At 45.6% G+C, this 17,371-nt stretch overlaps 1 protein-coding gene across 1 annotated transcript in view; it reads right to left on the minus strand.

Moving 5' to 3' along the window:
- Positions 1–16,113, minus strand: part of UBA6 (ubiquitin like modifier activating enzyme 6) — a 170,044-nt gene extending 153,931 nt beyond the window's left edge. The window contains exons 1-5 of the mRNA XM_063919926.1: positions 15,941–16,113; positions 12,112–12,206; positions 10,161–10,189; positions 9,987–10,081; positions 8,859–8,970 (exon numbers count right to left, since the gene is read on the minus strand). Of these exons, the coding sequence (XP_063775996.1) occupies positions 8,859–8,970; positions 9,987–10,081; positions 10,161–10,189; positions 12,112–12,206; positions 15,941–15,981 (372 nt within the window). The 5' untranslated portion in view covers positions 15,982–16,113. The remainder of the gene's footprint in view (positions 1–8,858; positions 8,971–9,986; positions 10,082–10,160; positions 10,190–12,111; positions 12,207–15,940) is intronic.
- Positions 16,114–17,371: the final 1,258 nt, after the last annotated feature.

A 17,371-nucleotide genomic window follows, 5' to 3' on the forward strand; every position in this document is an offset into this window, starting at 1 on the left:
GATACTGGCTGGAACCAGTTAAATAATAAATGAACTTGGGAGCGATGAAATATGAACTGAAATGTAGAACTTGAGAGCGGAGAAATAATAATACCGGTGGAGAGTGGTAAAGTGTAGAAAGGACACCGGCCCTTTAAGGGAAGCTGTACTCTGCTGGAAGCTGAGCTGGAAGCAGGTAATGTTGTAGCTGGAAACAGATGAATCCACAATGGATTGGAGAGTCAGGCTACACCGCAGGTGGAATGCTGGTGCGGATCTCTATGGTGGAAGTCTTGAGACAGGAGCTGGAACCTGGAAGACAATCACAGGAGAGAGACAAACAGGAACTAGGTTTGACAACCAAAGCACTGACGCCTTCCTTGCTCAGGCACAGTGTATTTATACCTGCAGCAAGGAAGGGATTGGCTAGGCAATTATGCAGATTAACAATACTGACAACAGATTGGAGGAAATGATCAGCTGACAGAATCCAAGATGGCTGCGCCCATGCAGACACTTGGAGGGAAGTTTGGTTTGTAATCCATGTGGTAATGAAAACAGTAATGGCGGCGCCGGCCACTGGAGACAGGAGACGCCAGGCTGACAAGTGCACATCCAACCACGCGGACACAGCGGAGGCCGCGGCTGACGTAATCGCCACTCTGACACTCTGCATGCAGAAGCTCAGGGACGGCGGCGGAGGCCGCGGGAGACGCCATGCCAGATGTAATAAGGCGTTACTGTGACAGCGTCTCAGAGAGACAGGAGAGGATGCAGGAATGTGAACATTAGGATAACAGATGGGATCCGGTCCTGGAGCGCTGAGCCAGCCTTAGGAGGCATCTGATGGGTAAGAAATGGCGTCTAGATACCCGGATCGTGACAGAACAGCATGGGTCATCCAGCAACCCGCAATAACCGGTCTTTGTAAAAGGTCGGCCGCAGTGTATATAGACTTTAGGGTAGTTTCTATCTTCCGATCCCCAGGGTCCTTCATGGAAAAGGAGCCCGGGGTAGGTAGCACCGCCTTCTTAGACAGGCGAGAGACTGAGACATCCACCCCAGGGGGTTCCTTCCAAACTGTTCTACCTTCAGGAGGAAATGGGAAAGTGTGCAAAAACCTTTTGGACACCTTGAATTTTTAATTCAATTCTTTTTTATTGATTTTCAGTTTTTACTTAAACAAAAACACAAAGAAAATAAAAATAAAAATAAATAAAACAGCGCAACTCACATCAGAGCCCCACCCTGGGAATACGCAGATTCCCATGTCGAGTAGGGACCAATTATCATACTTATCATAGTAAACCGATGCAGGCTCAACCTTCGAATCGTAAATTATAAATTAGAATCAATATCACATGGTAGCATATAACTTGTATAACAATGTGCCGTGCATAATCCTCTACGGCCACACTTCTTAAATATTAAGCTAAACGCAGAGCTACAGCACTGACACTGGAGCGGGAGTGGCTGACCGCGGGCGCCAGGGGACAACGCAAACAACAAGAGGCAGTTCACCCGATATAGAATTAAGGTACCCACCCACTCTAACCCCCGTTGTATGTCTAGATGTTCCGGGTCCTAGAGAGCGGGGACTCAAGCCAGCGACCCCACAGGTCCTGATATTTATTCTCCGCTTTTCTAGCTAAGTATACATATTTCTCATGAGAGACTGTAACATTTACAAGTGAGACCCAGGACCGTAACGTGGGCGCATCCCTGGCTAGCCAAAGCCTTGCGATGCACACCTTGGCCAGGCCACACAGATTAATTACATAACGTCTGGCAGGGGGGTCCAGGGCATCCTCCTCCACAGCAGATAGCACACGTCATCGGGGAGCATATAGACGAGGGAATACCTGTTGACACCAGGGCGTCAATAACACCCGACCAGAATACGGCTACCTTAGGACACAGCCAAATAATGTGCCAAAAGTCCGCATCCAGAGTATCGCACTTAGGACACCTGGAGGAGTGGGTACCCCCTATATGTCGCAACCGCACTGGTGTCATATATACTCTGTGTATTATAAACAGTTGAATTTGTTGATATCTAGTGGTGGTAGTGGATAATCGTGGAGAGCATAAAGCACCCTCCCATATCTCATCAGAGATGGCGCCGAAGTCAGATTCCCACCTGCTCCTGAGAAGGGACAACGGGTCAGAATAGTGAGATCGAAGCATACTTGCATAAATGTTGGACACCAGATGTCCGCTTCCCAGGGACTGCAGGAGAGACTTGACCGGGGAGTCGGCAATCGTCGGAGGAGCTCCGGGAAATTGTGCGTTAAGTGCATGTCTCAACTGCAGGTATCGGTAGAAATGTGAAGAGGGTATACTGTAATCCCGCTGAAGCTGCAGGAAGGACCTCAGTATACCATCACTATATAAGTGTCCCAGGGACGTCACTCCCCACCTCCCCCACACCGTCCCAGTCCGCAGCGAAGCCAGTTCTGGGAAGCCAAGGGCATTGTCCAGAGGAGTATCCGGGTCAATACCCTGGCCCAATAGGATAACATGTACCTGTTTCCATATGAGGACGGCCTGTCTAATTATAGGGATCTTGGACAAGTTAGGGTTCCCACAAAGAAGCATCTGTAATGGAGAGCCGTCAGGGTAGACCCGGAAAAGCATTTGGGAGTGTATAGTGAGAGCATCCGGGGCATTCACCCACTCCCATATATGTGCCAACTGCGCGGCATAATAGTAAAATCGAAAGATAGGGAGAGCTAAGCCTCCCAGCACCTTCGGCCTGGACAGAACGTCAAGTCTCAACCGCGCTCTCCTGCTGGCCCATATCAAAGAAGAGAGCAAACTGTCAATCTGTCGAAATATTTTCAAGTTAATATATATAGGGGACTGCTGGAGGACATAAAGGAGTTTAGGCAAGTATACCATTTTTACCAAGTTGACCCTGCCGGTAACAGTCAGGGGCAGAGACCCCCAAACCCTGACCCTCGAGCGTAGATAACCCATCAGCGGCATGATATTAAGGGAAACATAGGTACAAGGGTCATTCGATACCCATATACCCAGGTATTTGAAAGAATCTACCCATTTAAGGGGGGTTTGAATCATGGGGGCTTCCGAGACTGGGCCGCAAAGTGGAGTAATGGTGGATTTGTCCCAGTTAATTTTGAGCCCGGAGAAACGTCCATAGTCAGTTATTAAGTCAAGGAGTTTAGGTAAGGAGGAGACTGAATCGTCCACAAAAAGCAACAGGTCATCCGCGTATAACGCTATCTTGTCTTCTTTTGCGCCGACCCTAATACCCACAAAATCCTGAGAAGCCCTAATCAAACATGCCAGTGGCTCAATAGCAATGGCAAACAGAGTCGGAGACAAAGGGCAGCCCTGCCTCGTTCCCCTGGTTAGGGGGAAGGAGTCCGAAACAAACCCGTTCACCGAGACTCTGGCCATGGGCTGAAAGTATAACAATTTAACATAATTGATAAAGTTGGGGCCCACACCAAACCTACTCATAGCCTCCCAGAGGAAGGCCCACTCCACTGAGTAAAAGGCCTTTGCGGCATCTAAGGAGGCTATAACGGCAGAGCAGTCCTCCTCCTGAGAAACCTGAAAATGAGCAAACAGGCGCCTCAAATTCACAGCAGTGGACTTGCCAGGCATGAAGCCCGTTTGGTCAGGGTGAATAATTTGGGAGATAACCTGGCCGAGTCTGGAAGCTAAAACCTTGGCCAGGATTTTAATATCCGTGGGCAACAGGGAAATAGGACGGTAGGATTCAACCTTCCTGGGGTCCTTATCTGGCTTGGGAATTACTATAATCAAAGCCTCCGCCATAGACGGGGGAAGCACATTTTGGGCAAAAATTGCATTGAACAACTCAAGCAACTGAGGGGCAAAGAATTTTGTATATTTCTTATACAGCTCTGACGGGATGCCATCAAGGCCAGGGGCCTTACCATCGGGGGGGGCAGAGATCACAGTCTCAATCTCCTCCATCGACAAAGGAGCGTCTAGAAGGGCCCTGGCCTCACTGGAGATATGGGGCAAGTGGACTCCATCCAAGTAGTCACATAGCTCCAGCGGGGAACAGGTCAACCCAGAACTATATAGTGCCTGATAGTATGAGACAAATTCCGCCACGATCTGGGGGGTGCGGTCCAGCATAGACCCAGCTGAATCTAAAATCTCCACTACAGTATGAGAGGAACGATCACCCCTTGCAAGATTGGCCAAATAAGAACCTGGTCTATCCCCAGTAGCATACTGGACATGCGAGGAGAAGAGAAGTCTGTGCTGGGTTTTCCCCCACAGGTAATCATTCCATTCACCCTGCGCATGAAGCCACATCAACTTAAAGGCATCCGAGCCATCCCGCACATATGTCAACTCTGAAGCAACCACCCGGGCCTCCAATTCAGACTCATGTTTCTTAAAGGAGGATTTAAGACTCCCCACCCGCTTAATCAATGTTCCTCTCAAGAAAGCCTTGAAAGTGTCCCATAACAGAGACACATCCGAGGTGTCATCATGCATAACGAAGAATTCTAACCAGCTAGCCTCCAAATCAGATCCCTCGCCCATATGCGTCAACCAGAAGGGATTAAATTTCCACACTGCCTGGCCTCGCTGGCAGTTTAAGTCAATATGTAACGATATAGGGGAGTGATCCGAAATACCCCTAGTCTCATATTTAACATTTTGAACTTTGGGCAAAAGCTCCCGGGACAGAAGAGCCAAATCTATCCTAGAGAAAGAAGAGTGAGAGCGTGAAAAACATGAGTATTGCCTCAAATCAGGATTCTTCAATCTCCAGGGGTCGATCAGACCCAACTCCGACACAGTGTCTGCAAATGGGGAATGCCCGGGCCGTGGGTTGGAGGACGCCCTGGACAACCTATCCAAGTCGCAATTTAAAACGTTGTTGAAGTCCCCCATACAGATTACGGCTACGTCAGGAGAGGCAGCCATAAAGGCAGATGCCTTTTTAAGGACGTCATGCGAGTATGGAGGGGGTACATACACAGCCAACAATAACAAGGGGATGGAGTTAATTCTGCACTTGAGAAATACATATCTACCCATTTGATCTGTTTGCACAGAATCAAGCGCAAAGGGAACAGATTTCCTAATTAGGACCGACACTCCCCGGGACGCTGCAGTATGCATAGAATGGTAAGCCCAGCCCACCCATGGTTTTTTAAGGGACATAATCTTAGTACCCAGTAAGTGGGTTTCCATCAGGCAGGTTATATCCGAAGCATAGTGCTTAATCTGTCGTAGGATCAAGGAGCGCTTAATCTTGTCATTGATCCCCCGCACGTTCCACGACAGAAACTTAACCACCGCCATAGCAGGGCATCGTTGTAATATTGCAAAGCACCCGCGGCCAGCCACCGCCAGTGAACATCAAAGAAAATAAGCCTGCAGTTAGTTGCAACTTTGACACAGCGGGAAAAAACACATCGCACAGCAAAAAATGTAAACTTATCAATACTAACAGTCCAAAATAACCCCCACCCCCACCCCGTATACCACCTAAAACTAGCAGCATACCTGGTTCCCCAACAACGAAACACCCTAATTAGTAACAATCCCAACTAAGGCAGAGAGCACCGTAACATACTCCGCCAACACCAACTAGGGTTAAATTCCTATATCCACTAAGGGGGCCAAGAATATAATGACCTTGAGACAGGAGAGTCCCCCAGCCAAACTTAAAACAAAACCGATCCCCCCCCCCCTCTCCCCAGACCAGCACCCCCACAAAATAATCGCTTACCCCGTAAAAACTGTATGGCGGAGAGAACACCGAGAGCGTAAAGCCCAAGAGCAACATAGAGGCAGCAAACAACGCCCATCTCCACAGAGCCACCCCCTCCCAGTGAAAGCCCATAAGGGCCACAGAAAGCCCCTACGTGAACAACATAGCAGCACAATGCAAACAGTAGCGTATTTGACTAGCTGAGAAATCACATATATAAGTGCAATCAGCGGCTACCGCTCCCTGAGTCGGAATGAGTCTATCCAGGCAGAATATCAACTCGCAGGGAATCATAAAAAGAAACCATAACCACTAACAACTATACATCCCTCCCAAGACAATGTAACAATAACATAGCAGACATGAAAAACAGTATGTTTGCAGGTAGAGAAATCAAATGCAAAAGTTCAATCAGCGGCTAACGCCCGCCGTGCCGGAAAGCGTCCGTCCAGCCACACTGATGCTTCACGAGGGGTCATGAAGAATTTTGTTTCACCATCCGAGACCACTCGCAGTTTAGACGGAAAGAGCATGGCATAGGGGATATTCAGTTCCCGCAGCCTGCGTTTCACAGGGACAAACTGAGCTCTATCCTTCTGAACGTCGACAGCAAAATCCGGAAAAACTGATACTGGGGAACCGTTCCACTTAAGAGGACCCTTGATGCGGGCCAGTCTCAGAATCACATCTCTATCCCGATAATGAAGGAGTTTGGCGATAAACGTACGGGGAGGAGCCCCCGGAGGTAACGGGCGCATCGGGACCCTGTGGGCGCGTTCCACCGCGAAGTGTGAGGTGAACTCCTCCGCTCCAAACGTATCCAACAGCCAGCGTTCAAGAAATTTTTCAGGGGAGGCACCCTCTTCTTTCTCCGGGAGCCCAACGAAACGGACATTATTTCGCCGCAGTCTCCCCTCCATATCAGTCATCTTTTTATGCACTTCCGTCATCTGTGACTCCAAAGCAGAAGTGCGTCGACCGAGAGGCGTAACAGTGTCTTCCAGTGTGGAGGTGCGCGTCTCAACCTCACCGACCCTCTCTCGCACCCGCTGAAGGTCTTGGTGTATAATGGATAAGTCCGCCTGGACCTGACCAATCCTGTCGGCCAAGCGGGCTTCACTGGCCGTGACCGCATCCAGCACCTTTTGCAAAGCAGCATCGGTGGCCTCCGCAGATGAGGAGCTAGCCGACGGAGAAGGCGGTGCCGAGGTCGACTGCACCTCCCCCCCCTGCTGGGACCTTGTCGGCGGATTTCTGGCATACTTCTCTTGCTTCGCCGCAGCCGCAGCAGACTGCTGCGGTTTGACCATTATAGCCGAGCGGACGGCAGGGAGCAAGACGTATAATAAATAGTATATCAGGAACTGTCCAGGGACGGCCAATAAGTAACTTGATGTAGTATATCAGAATTGTTCAGTCGCTGCCTGCGGGTAAGTACAGTATATCAAAACTGTCCAGTAACCGTGTATATTATTAAAAGAGTCAGCCTCGGTCAGCACAGAATGAATGAATGCAGCAGGATGTTAAAGTGTGGTTCCCCTCCCCCTCAGCATATGGGGCACATGCAGCATAAAGCTGGTTCCAATCAGGTGAAAATTAAATGTGTGCAGTGCTGCTGAGATTGGGCAACATCATCATTAGAGCCCTCCAAGGGTTAATAGCACAGTCAAAGAGCCCAGCAGGGTAGCAGCAGCGTGGGGAGAGCACAGGCACTTGTAGACTCCAGCCCCACCACACACTTTCCCCTGAGCAGAGCAGAGCACAGAGCGATCGTGCAGGAGCTGGGGCCGCCGGAGCGAGCAGGGAGAGCGGCAGCGGGTCACGTGATGGCTCTGCGGCCAGGGATCCCCCGCAGACCTCCAGAGCAGAAACAGTAGCGAGGTGCCGCAGGAGAGAGAGACGCCCGCCACAGCGTCCTTAGCGACGGCAGAGGGGAAGCCGCGGACTCGATGTGAGTCGCGCTCAAGACGGGAGCCACGTGTAGATCTCAGCGCGGGCAGCAGGATGGCGGCGTCTCGCGTGCTCCAGCAGGTCCGGGCCCCCGCTCACCAGAAACTCCGTGCTGCAGCAGGTATCGGGCTGACGGGTCCCAGCGCGGCACAGGGGTATCCCCACACCATAGTGCAGGTACTGGGGTGGATCGCAGGCCCAGGGGGGGACACAGGATGGTATTACAGGAGTTTATAGCTGGAGAGACACACAACCTGTGTGCTACTCCATGTCCGCCGAAGCCACGCCCCCCCTGACACCTTGAATTTTTAGTCTGGATTTTTCCAGGCCTGTTTGAATAAGTCATCTAACTCTGGAGAATCAAGGAAAGTGACATTGTGCTTATTTTGCACAAAGAAAAACGACTGCTGTGATGCAGCGTCCTCTAGGGGGAGCTTTAACACCTCCCTTATAGGCAAAATGCATAGAGGGGAGGAGCCAGCACACCCAGTTGAAGAAATGTTAAGTGTACTGGCTCCTTTGGACCCCATCTATACCCCATCGTACTAGTTCTCCCCAATATCCCTTAGGGATGCTAGAGAAAACTGCATAACATTATTATTATTGGTCTGAAACTGCCAACATAAGGAACAGCTTTCTATGTAACACTCTTCAATAGCTTCAACTGCACCTCAAAACAGTGACAGGGAAATGCAGCATTTAATTGGTAGGGATTAGATGCCTTTTTAACAACTTTTTTTCCAAAAAACGCTCAGAAATGGTCTGGTTTTTTTTTTTTTTTCAAATTGAATTAGGTTAAAAACATTTATTTAAATTACATCTGCATTCTCTGTGGTTCCACAGGGAAGGTGAGGGATGCTTTTTTTTTTTTTACATCTGCCCTGTGCTGCTAATGTCTGCAGCTGCTGGATAGGGAGTGCTGACGGGCTGAACGATCAGGAGCACAGCAAGTACTGGGGGGACCACCAGAGGTCCCTCTGAGGGTGCCAACATTTGCTAAGTGAGATTTCTGACATGTCGCTCCAGATGCAACCATGTCAAGGTAAGCACAGCCTGCTGTAGTCGCATCTGATGTGACCATGCCAGGCTAGTGGGAAACGGTAAAAATAAATAAAAATAGGGACTGAAACTTATTACTCTTGATTTCACAGTTGTTTTCCACCTAAAGAAAATAGGAAGAAAGAACTTTTACTACCTGGTACTGATTCAGGAATGAAAGATCAGCTGATTCGTCCAGAGGCACATCAGAAGTCATCACATCGACATACGGGTTGAGCTCCGCAATGTGTGGAAGGCATGTTTTGGCTCTGCAATAAATTAAAGGTAGCAAAAATGTATCCTCTTTTTTTTTTTTATATTAAGATGAAGGAAACTTAAGAGACAATGGGGCAGATGTATTAACCTGGAGAAGGCATAAGGAAGTGATAAACCAGTGATATGTGCAAGGTGATAAAGGCACCAGCCAATCAGATCCTAACTGTTAATTTACATATTGGAGCTGATTGGCTGGTGCCTTTATCACCAGTGGTTATTTAAATGGCTTAATAAATATATACTCTAAATGGTGTTCTTCAATACTTTTTTTTCCAGTTTTGCTATTAATGATAAAGCATTTCTTGTAACCAACCATGAGACCTCTCACATACTGTATAAAAGTGTTTATTTCTAACCCCATTTTCAATTTACATCTTAGCTGGAAACATTGGGTAGAGAGGAGAAAACACGGAGTACCTGCAAGCCCCATGTACAGACAAAAATACTACACTACTGTCAGTCTCGGTCAAAGAGAAAACCGTTTGGGGACTTATGCAGGCAGCAGAGAGCTGCTTACCTTTCCTTATTCATGACAGGGGAGCCCACATAGCAGTCTTCTGCTCGTTTTCCTCCATCCAAGGAACAACGACGTAATTATGCAAATGCATGTTTTTTTATTACACGCACGTGCAGACACGTTTCTACATGTTTTCTCACCAGCGCTGTCCCTGCCAGATACAATCTGCCAATAGGTTATTCTAATACCTACATCTGCGGCAATAAGAATTGTTTATTTTGCAAATAATAATATATATGCCCCTGTAATCTCTAACTTTGCGGTGCTATTTCATTTTTTATTATGTACAAGCACCCTGCACAATTTTTCTCATCTGGCTGCGGATCTCAAACGCCTAAAAATGATAGCGTGCCGTCCCAACACTAACATAAGGACTGTAATGGCTGTAGATACATGACAGTGTATGTCTGCGAGCATAGTGCATGCATATTTAAACTGCATGTGTCATATGATCTAACACAAGGAAAAAAAAAAAAAGTACTTATCACTAACCTATTTCTTTGATTTTTAACATCTCCTTCTTTGATAAAGAAATTTGTCCCAAGATCCCACATTTCACAATTTCTAGCGTCATGGATTGTCAATGCCTGATGAAACAAAATTACTATTGTAAAACACAATGTCAATCCTTTTAAAGAAAACAAAAAAATAATTTTGGGGATTTACCTTTATTCCAGCTAAAACAATGTTCTTAGCTAAAATAACAAAGAAAATATAAATGACAATCACTCAGTAGCAAGGACAAAGCATGTTCAGAATACAGCCTCCAGAAATATTTTGATTGTAGGCATCAGACAATTCTCACAAAGTTCTTGCTTAAAACAACTCCTTGTGGTCAATAGGACAGTGGAATCTTTTCCTTATGAAGAACAAAATACTTAACTACTTACCTGGCATGGTCGCATCAGATGTGACAAGTCAGAAATGCCCACTGGGTGCTGTGGAAAGATAATCTTCCCGCAGCCCCCAATCTCAAAAGGACATCGTGACCCCTCTGCACCCGCAGCTTCGTCCCAAATTGTCTCAATCCCTGTGGCCGGCAGTAACCGGGTAGCACGCGGCACCCCCTTTCCACCCAGGTGGCTGCAGAGAGCAGCAACCGCCAGGGAACCTGGCGCTGCCCCCTGTGTATATACCCGGGCTGCAGAGAGCAGCAGCCATCAGGGAAGCCAGCACAGAGGAACCGATAATCAATCGCCCTAACACATGCAATGCATATTGGTGAAGGGAAAATGATAATGATAAAAAAATAATACACCGGCCACAGGAAGGGGAGGAGAGATTTTATATTGGGAGATTATGGACATGGAGGATGGGTGGTGCAAAACACCCAAGTTTGTATTTCTTAAATAATTTTAAAAAAAATATATAATATATAATTAAAAACACTTTAAACTTTATTGAACAATAAAAAACAACAACAGTGGTTAAACTCGCTCTACTCAATAACAAATTAATCAAATTTATAGGCTCTCTCATCTACACGTATATGGAATATAGTTCTCTTATTTATCTGATGACATTACTTATCTAGAAGGTGGAGGTCACTTCAGATTGAGAAAAGTAAAAGATATCTCTAAAGGCCCGTATTCACGGGCCGATGTGGGGAGAGATGATCAATGTTAAGGTGCACACACACTATTAGATTTGGAGCTCAAAGTTGCTCACTTTTGGCGTTTTGAGCTCAAAACTTCCTAGTGTGTATGGCTGGGCGATAAGCGGTGATCACTGATGCAAGCTCATGCATCATCACTGGCCGCCGCCATCCGTCGGCCTGTTTTACCGACAGAGTGAACCACTTCCCACAGTCTCCTACAGTCACCCCCTTGAACAGCGCTAGGCCAGGTTAAAAATCGCTCAGTGTGTATGCACTCAGCAGTTTTCCAGCCAGCAATGTTCACATCATTGCTGTCCTTACACACTGGGCAAAAACACCCCGTGTGTATGCACCTTAAGATAGCAATGTAGTTTATTTCCTTCCAGTTGTTTTATTTTTGCGACTATGGCGAAAATATTGAACAGGAAAGACGCTCAGCATGACCAAGTCACATGAGTCCTGGCATGCCGTGAGGGGCCATTTAGCGCGATTGAAGCAATAGTCAGAAAGGGCACATCTGTATTTAATACATACTTACAGATAAAAAATAATTTTCTGTCCCTCAGAAACGGTTTTATTTCATTTACTTTCTATGGGGGGTATCCAATTAGTGCCACGGCAGCGAAAAATGGGAGTTTTATTTATTTTTTTAATATATTTTTTAAATCACCTCTATCCAATTAGGTTCCGCGAAAAACACGTTTTACGTGCGGAAATGAATAGGTCCCGTAAAAAGCCGCGGACCTGTGTATTTTTGCAGCATTTACCGTGGATTATGCTTTACATAATCCCCTATAAATGCCGCCATAGGGGATAACCTCCGTTTTATCGGCTAGCCCCCGGCGAACCAATTAGCCAAGGTAAATCACCGCGGTTAATTGGATACCCCCCTACATCTACTTAAGCTCACTGACATGATATTATAAAGCATTATTTACTTTCCTATATATTGCCCCATGTTACCCAGGCCTCACCGCCACACAAATAGGATGGGGATAAAATAAATAATTAAGAACTTACCTATTTCCACACCAAGACCGCCCATCCCACTAAGGAAAACGTGGGACTGAGCCATTTTTTGCATGGCTGTGTCACCCAGGACATACCTTTGCCGGCTGCAATAATAAAATAATGCATTTAACAAAAAAGTAAAATGACAAAGTTCACCGAATGGATGACAATGGGCCCAGTCCATGATAATGTATGTACAGTATGTATAACAGGCACAGGATTACCATGATAAACAACTATATTATCTTTAAATGATATGGATATTTGATTGAGAAAACAAAGCTGAATCTCTGAATCTGTATACGAATCGCTACAATGCAACAGCCATGGTGCTGCGACTAGGATGCATTTTGGCAACATAACAGAACCCGGATGCTAGCAGAGTTGCACAGGACCTGGTGGCTCAGTCACACCAGGCATCTTATTCTACGTGGCACATTGAGGCTGCATGTATGAGGACATATCTGTAACATCAGAGTTTGACTACATGCTTTACAACAACCTGCTACAAATGTTTACGTGTGTGCAATTATTACCAAACAGCCCCCTTACATACATGGGTAACAAGGGGAACAGAATGAGAAAATACATTTTAGATGTCACAGCTGATAGATCTAAAATAATCAATAATAGCTCTTAGATTTATTAATCAAATCATTAGCCGTTAATGAAACTGTTTCTAGTGGATAACTATGCAGAATGCGGATTAGAAACAGCAAATTAAGACGTTATTAGCCAGGTACCCAAAATGTTGATACTCATCAAGGCAAGATTTTTTTTTAGTTATTTTTTTTTAACTATTGTTAAATCCCTGTCTCCGATGTTGAACGGAGGCACAGTTAATGCTACCTAGGTAGGAATTTATCCTCTGATCTATAACCTTCAGCTCTTCTTTAGGTAACAAGTCCCCCTCCAACATTGTGGTAGAGGAATCCAGCAAATACTAATTAAAATCACTCTGAGATGGAAAGAAGGTAGGACTACAACGTGATAAATGCCTGCACAAGTAGCAACATCCATTAGAACTGTAGACAGAGGAGACCATTCTGCCTGCCAAAAAAAACCTGTGCACCAAACCGCCCAAGAGGGAACCAGTGCCCTAGTCTGATGGACAGTGAGCCTGAGCAGCATTGATAGTCTTGCCACGGAGAAGGTCCACTCAATGTTTTTCTAAATCCAGCAGAAGATTTACTGAAGTTGAGGTACCAAACATAGGGGTCAATTCTATTCGGCAACTAAAGAATAGCGCCGGGAATTAGCTCCCGACGCTATTCAATTCAGCTAAAGTTAAGTCGGCGATGTCCCGTTCTCGCCGACTTAACAGGTAGTTTTGTCGGGAGAACGGGCATTCTCCGACTTAACTACCCGGCGCGAGGCTGATTCCCGACAGAATCAGCCTCGCGCCGGCCGCGAGGCAGCACTTTTGTCGGGTTTATTCTCTCATCCCCCGGGGATGAGAGAAGAATTCCCGACAATTGCGGGCAACTAGTAGCAGAATTGAATAGCGTCGGGAGCTAATTCCCGGCGCTATTCTTTAGTTGCCGAATAGAATTGACCCCATGGTTATGTGGCCATCGCAGGGAACCAAATGTGAATCAGAGATTCACAACTCTTGTGACATAGAAGTTTATGGTTTAATAGGCAGACATGCACAAGGTAGACACAACAGAAGTGTTAACACATGTTTTTAATATTTTTTTTAGTGTAAAAATGTAGCTTCCAGCACATGGAACCACAATTAGTGTACCACTTCGCTCGCCATGCTTCGGGCAAGGTGCCTCACTAGGCTATCGCTGTGAACGGCACAGGTTACAAATCCCAATCATAGTCCACGTGGATGGTAAAGTATGAAAAAGTTTTAAAAAGTCAAAAAACTCATACTGACCATATGTTGTGTTGACTATTGTTATGTCAACCATTTGAACCCGACGACCTTCTGACCATATGCAAGTCGACCAATAGTTGGTCGACCTATCATCCGGATACCGAACTAGAAAGCTACACCCTTTAACTTCGAATCACATCAAAGTAGTAAAATATCACCTAATATCAACAGGGACACCAGGAAGGCACAGGCTGAAACAGTCACCATCTTAAGTTAGGACAAGATTATTGATAACGACTGGCACTTAGTAGTGTTCCTTCTAGGCTGTTTCAGCAGGGTGCTGCACCCTGCCCATTTTTGAAATGTGAAAAAGCACCCTGTCCTTTCAGTGCACCCTGCAGGACCATACATCACCCCCTTGTATACTGAATGCAACCGTCAGAGTGCATGTTACAATTTTGTCGTCTACTCCTTGCCCACCTCTGAAATTGGAACACTATTTCTATCCTTAGCCAACTTGAAGGCAGAGGCGGCACTGTAAATAACACAGCACTCTGATAAAGAGGGAAAGAACAGGGTAAGCAGTGAGCATGTACTGCTTACAGTATTTCCTTAGTAGAACAGACTTATTTTTTTCCTATATATTTTAACCCATTGTTTAACTTTTCTGTTTTATAACACTTTCTGGATTATAACTACTTCAGCACTGGAAAAGACATTTATAATTATCTACTTATGTATATGCTACAGCCGATCTTTCAAGAAGACTGGACATATACAGTATGGTTCTCAGTACATATATGTTAGGCGTCTTATATGTATGTATGGGTATATGATTTACTAAGGGCAAAATGTATGTACAAAACCTATAAACATATGTGCTATGCTTTGTGCGCAAAGCGTCACATCAAAAATGTGCCCTTCAAAATAAAAATGTGCCCTCTTCAATGCTCAGCACCCCGCCCTAAAAAAATCCTAGAGTGAACACTAACTTAGGGGTAGATGTATGAAGCAGTGAAAAGAGTGGAAAAGTCAGCCAGTGGAGAAGTGTGCCATGGCAACCAATCAGCTGCTACGTACTGTATATTGTTATTGGACTGCACTTGACAAACCGTTCAAAGCAGATTGGGAGCCACACACACTTCTCCACTCTTATCACAGATTCATACATCTACCACTGGCTGAGTAATGAGGGCAGAAATTTGCATCTTAAAAAAACAGAGTAAGACAGGTCCTGACTTGAAACCATCCTAGGAGAATAGCAGCAGATGATAAGAAATACCAGTCAGAGATGAAGTCAGAGAGATGAAGGGGAGAGATGAAGTCAGTGCCCGACTCCTAACCATGCAGTATAACCCATCATATGTGTCTCCCTCCTCCAGATGGATACAATTGGAGACTCAGTATCATTTCTTTTTTTTTTTTTTATACAGTACTGAGAGAGTCTGTACAAAATGGCATCATCTGCAGTCATGGAAACAGAGAAGTGGTACAGATGTTGGATTAACAATATAAGAAGTATAGTCAAAATGATAGGTTGGGAAATACCCCCTAAAAAAATGACACAGTATTGTAAGTTTGTGGGATAGAAGCACTATTCTGTACTGTAAATGTAATCAGAAGCAATAGTCATTGCCACAGTCAGAATAATCTGCAAAAAGGACCAGCTGCAATATACATTTACTGGGGAGCTACTGTATCTCAGCTAAGCATCTGCAGGCAGGTACCTTTACTGTACCTCTGTATAACGTGCAGATCATTTCCTGAATAGCTCTAACACCATATACTGTACTGACAGCTGTATCTGTTATATCGGCATATTATATAGTTGACTTATTAGATCATATTTAACGTACTAAAAAGTGATTATCAGCTTTCTGCAGGCCGGATTTCATTGGACCCTCTGATGTTACAAGGATATTTCATTCTACTTACATACTGGCAAGTAACCATCTCATTTTGCATTTCCCCCGGAAGCTGTTGCCTATAACAACTACACAGAACGATACTCACCTGTACAGCGCATCATCAATCTCCATAGAGTCTGCGGCCATTGTAAGTGCCCGCTGCTCTTCCCACGTTGATTTTGTCAGGTGGTCCGCCCGGCACTGTCACGGCGAAGCGTACGAAAGTCGCGATGTGTTGACGTTTCATATACAAACGTCACAGCTGCGCGACATGTTGGCTGCGTCACGGTGACGAAGAATGTCAGACTGGAGGCGGGGCGTAACTCACCGCCAGTATAAAAGGAAGGGCGCGGCTCGCGCTCCCGCCATAGCTGGGTGGGAAGTGTGAGGGTAATTTGTGTATAGAGGGGAGAGCGGTAGCTTGGCAGCATACACGTGTTTGTTGCTGGTCTTTCTGACTCTTGAGTAACTGGCAAAGGGGCATTATCTGGGCAGGCTGTTTCCGTCCAGCTAGTGGGGCAGTGTGCAGTAGGGTATTTGGGCTATTGTGAAATTAGAGGAATGGCAGCTCCTGGCTGTAAAAACAATGCTAGCTGGTTAAACTCGTCAAAGACTATTGTATTTAAATATATATTTTTTTAGTCATCTTCAATTTAGGCACTAGATCTTTTGCAAATGTCTACTTAACATATTTTACATGCAGAAGGCCTGCTAGTTTATTTGCCAGCCTTCCGCAAAAATGTATGTACAACAGTGCATGTTTTCTAAACGCCCATATTTTCCTAAAATACTTTGAGCTTTCACACTAATCCCTTTCCATACATACTTGCCTATATCTGGACCCCAATACGCTTATCCCATAATGCAGAATGACGGCAGTTTTATTTGCCATTCTTATGCCTACATGTAATTAAAACTGCATGCTTCATATAGAGATCCTGATTTTCCTATGATTTTCTAAGCCCACACACCTTTCCCCATGTGCTCATCTATACCTGTATCCCACTATACATGTCACATAATGCAGAATTATATCTTTTTGCTATGTGCGTTTAATAAATTCATATATGTTATTTGAAATGTTTGCCAGCACCTATGTATTTAAATCTCTATTGTTGTATACAGGGACCGTGACAAGTAATAATAAGAATTTACTTACCGATAATTCTATTTCTCGGAGTCCGTAGTGGATGCTGGGGTTCCTGAAAGGACCATGGGGAATAGCGGCTCCGCAGGAGACAGGGCACAAAAGTAAAGCTTTTACAGGTCAGGTGGTGTGTACTGGCTCCTCCCCCCATGACCCTCCTCCAGACTCCAGTTAGGTACTGTGCCCGGACGAGCGTACACAATAAGGGAGGATTTTGAATCCCGGGTAAGACTCATACCAGCCACACCAATCACACCGTACAACTTGTGATCTAAACCCAGTTAACAGTATGATAACAGAGGAGCCTCTGAAAGATGGCTTCCTAAACAATAACCCGAATTAGTTAACAATAACTATGTACAAGTATTGCAGATAATCCGCACTTGGGAT

Source organism: Pseudophryne corroboree, chromosome 1 (assembly GCF_028390025.1).
Source record: "Pseudophryne corroboree isolate aPseCor3 chromosome 1, aPseCor3.hap2, whole genome shotgun sequence".
In the NCBI taxonomy this organism is placed as follows: Eukaryota; Metazoa; Chordata; class Amphibia; order Anura; family Myobatrachidae; genus Pseudophryne; species Pseudophryne corroboree.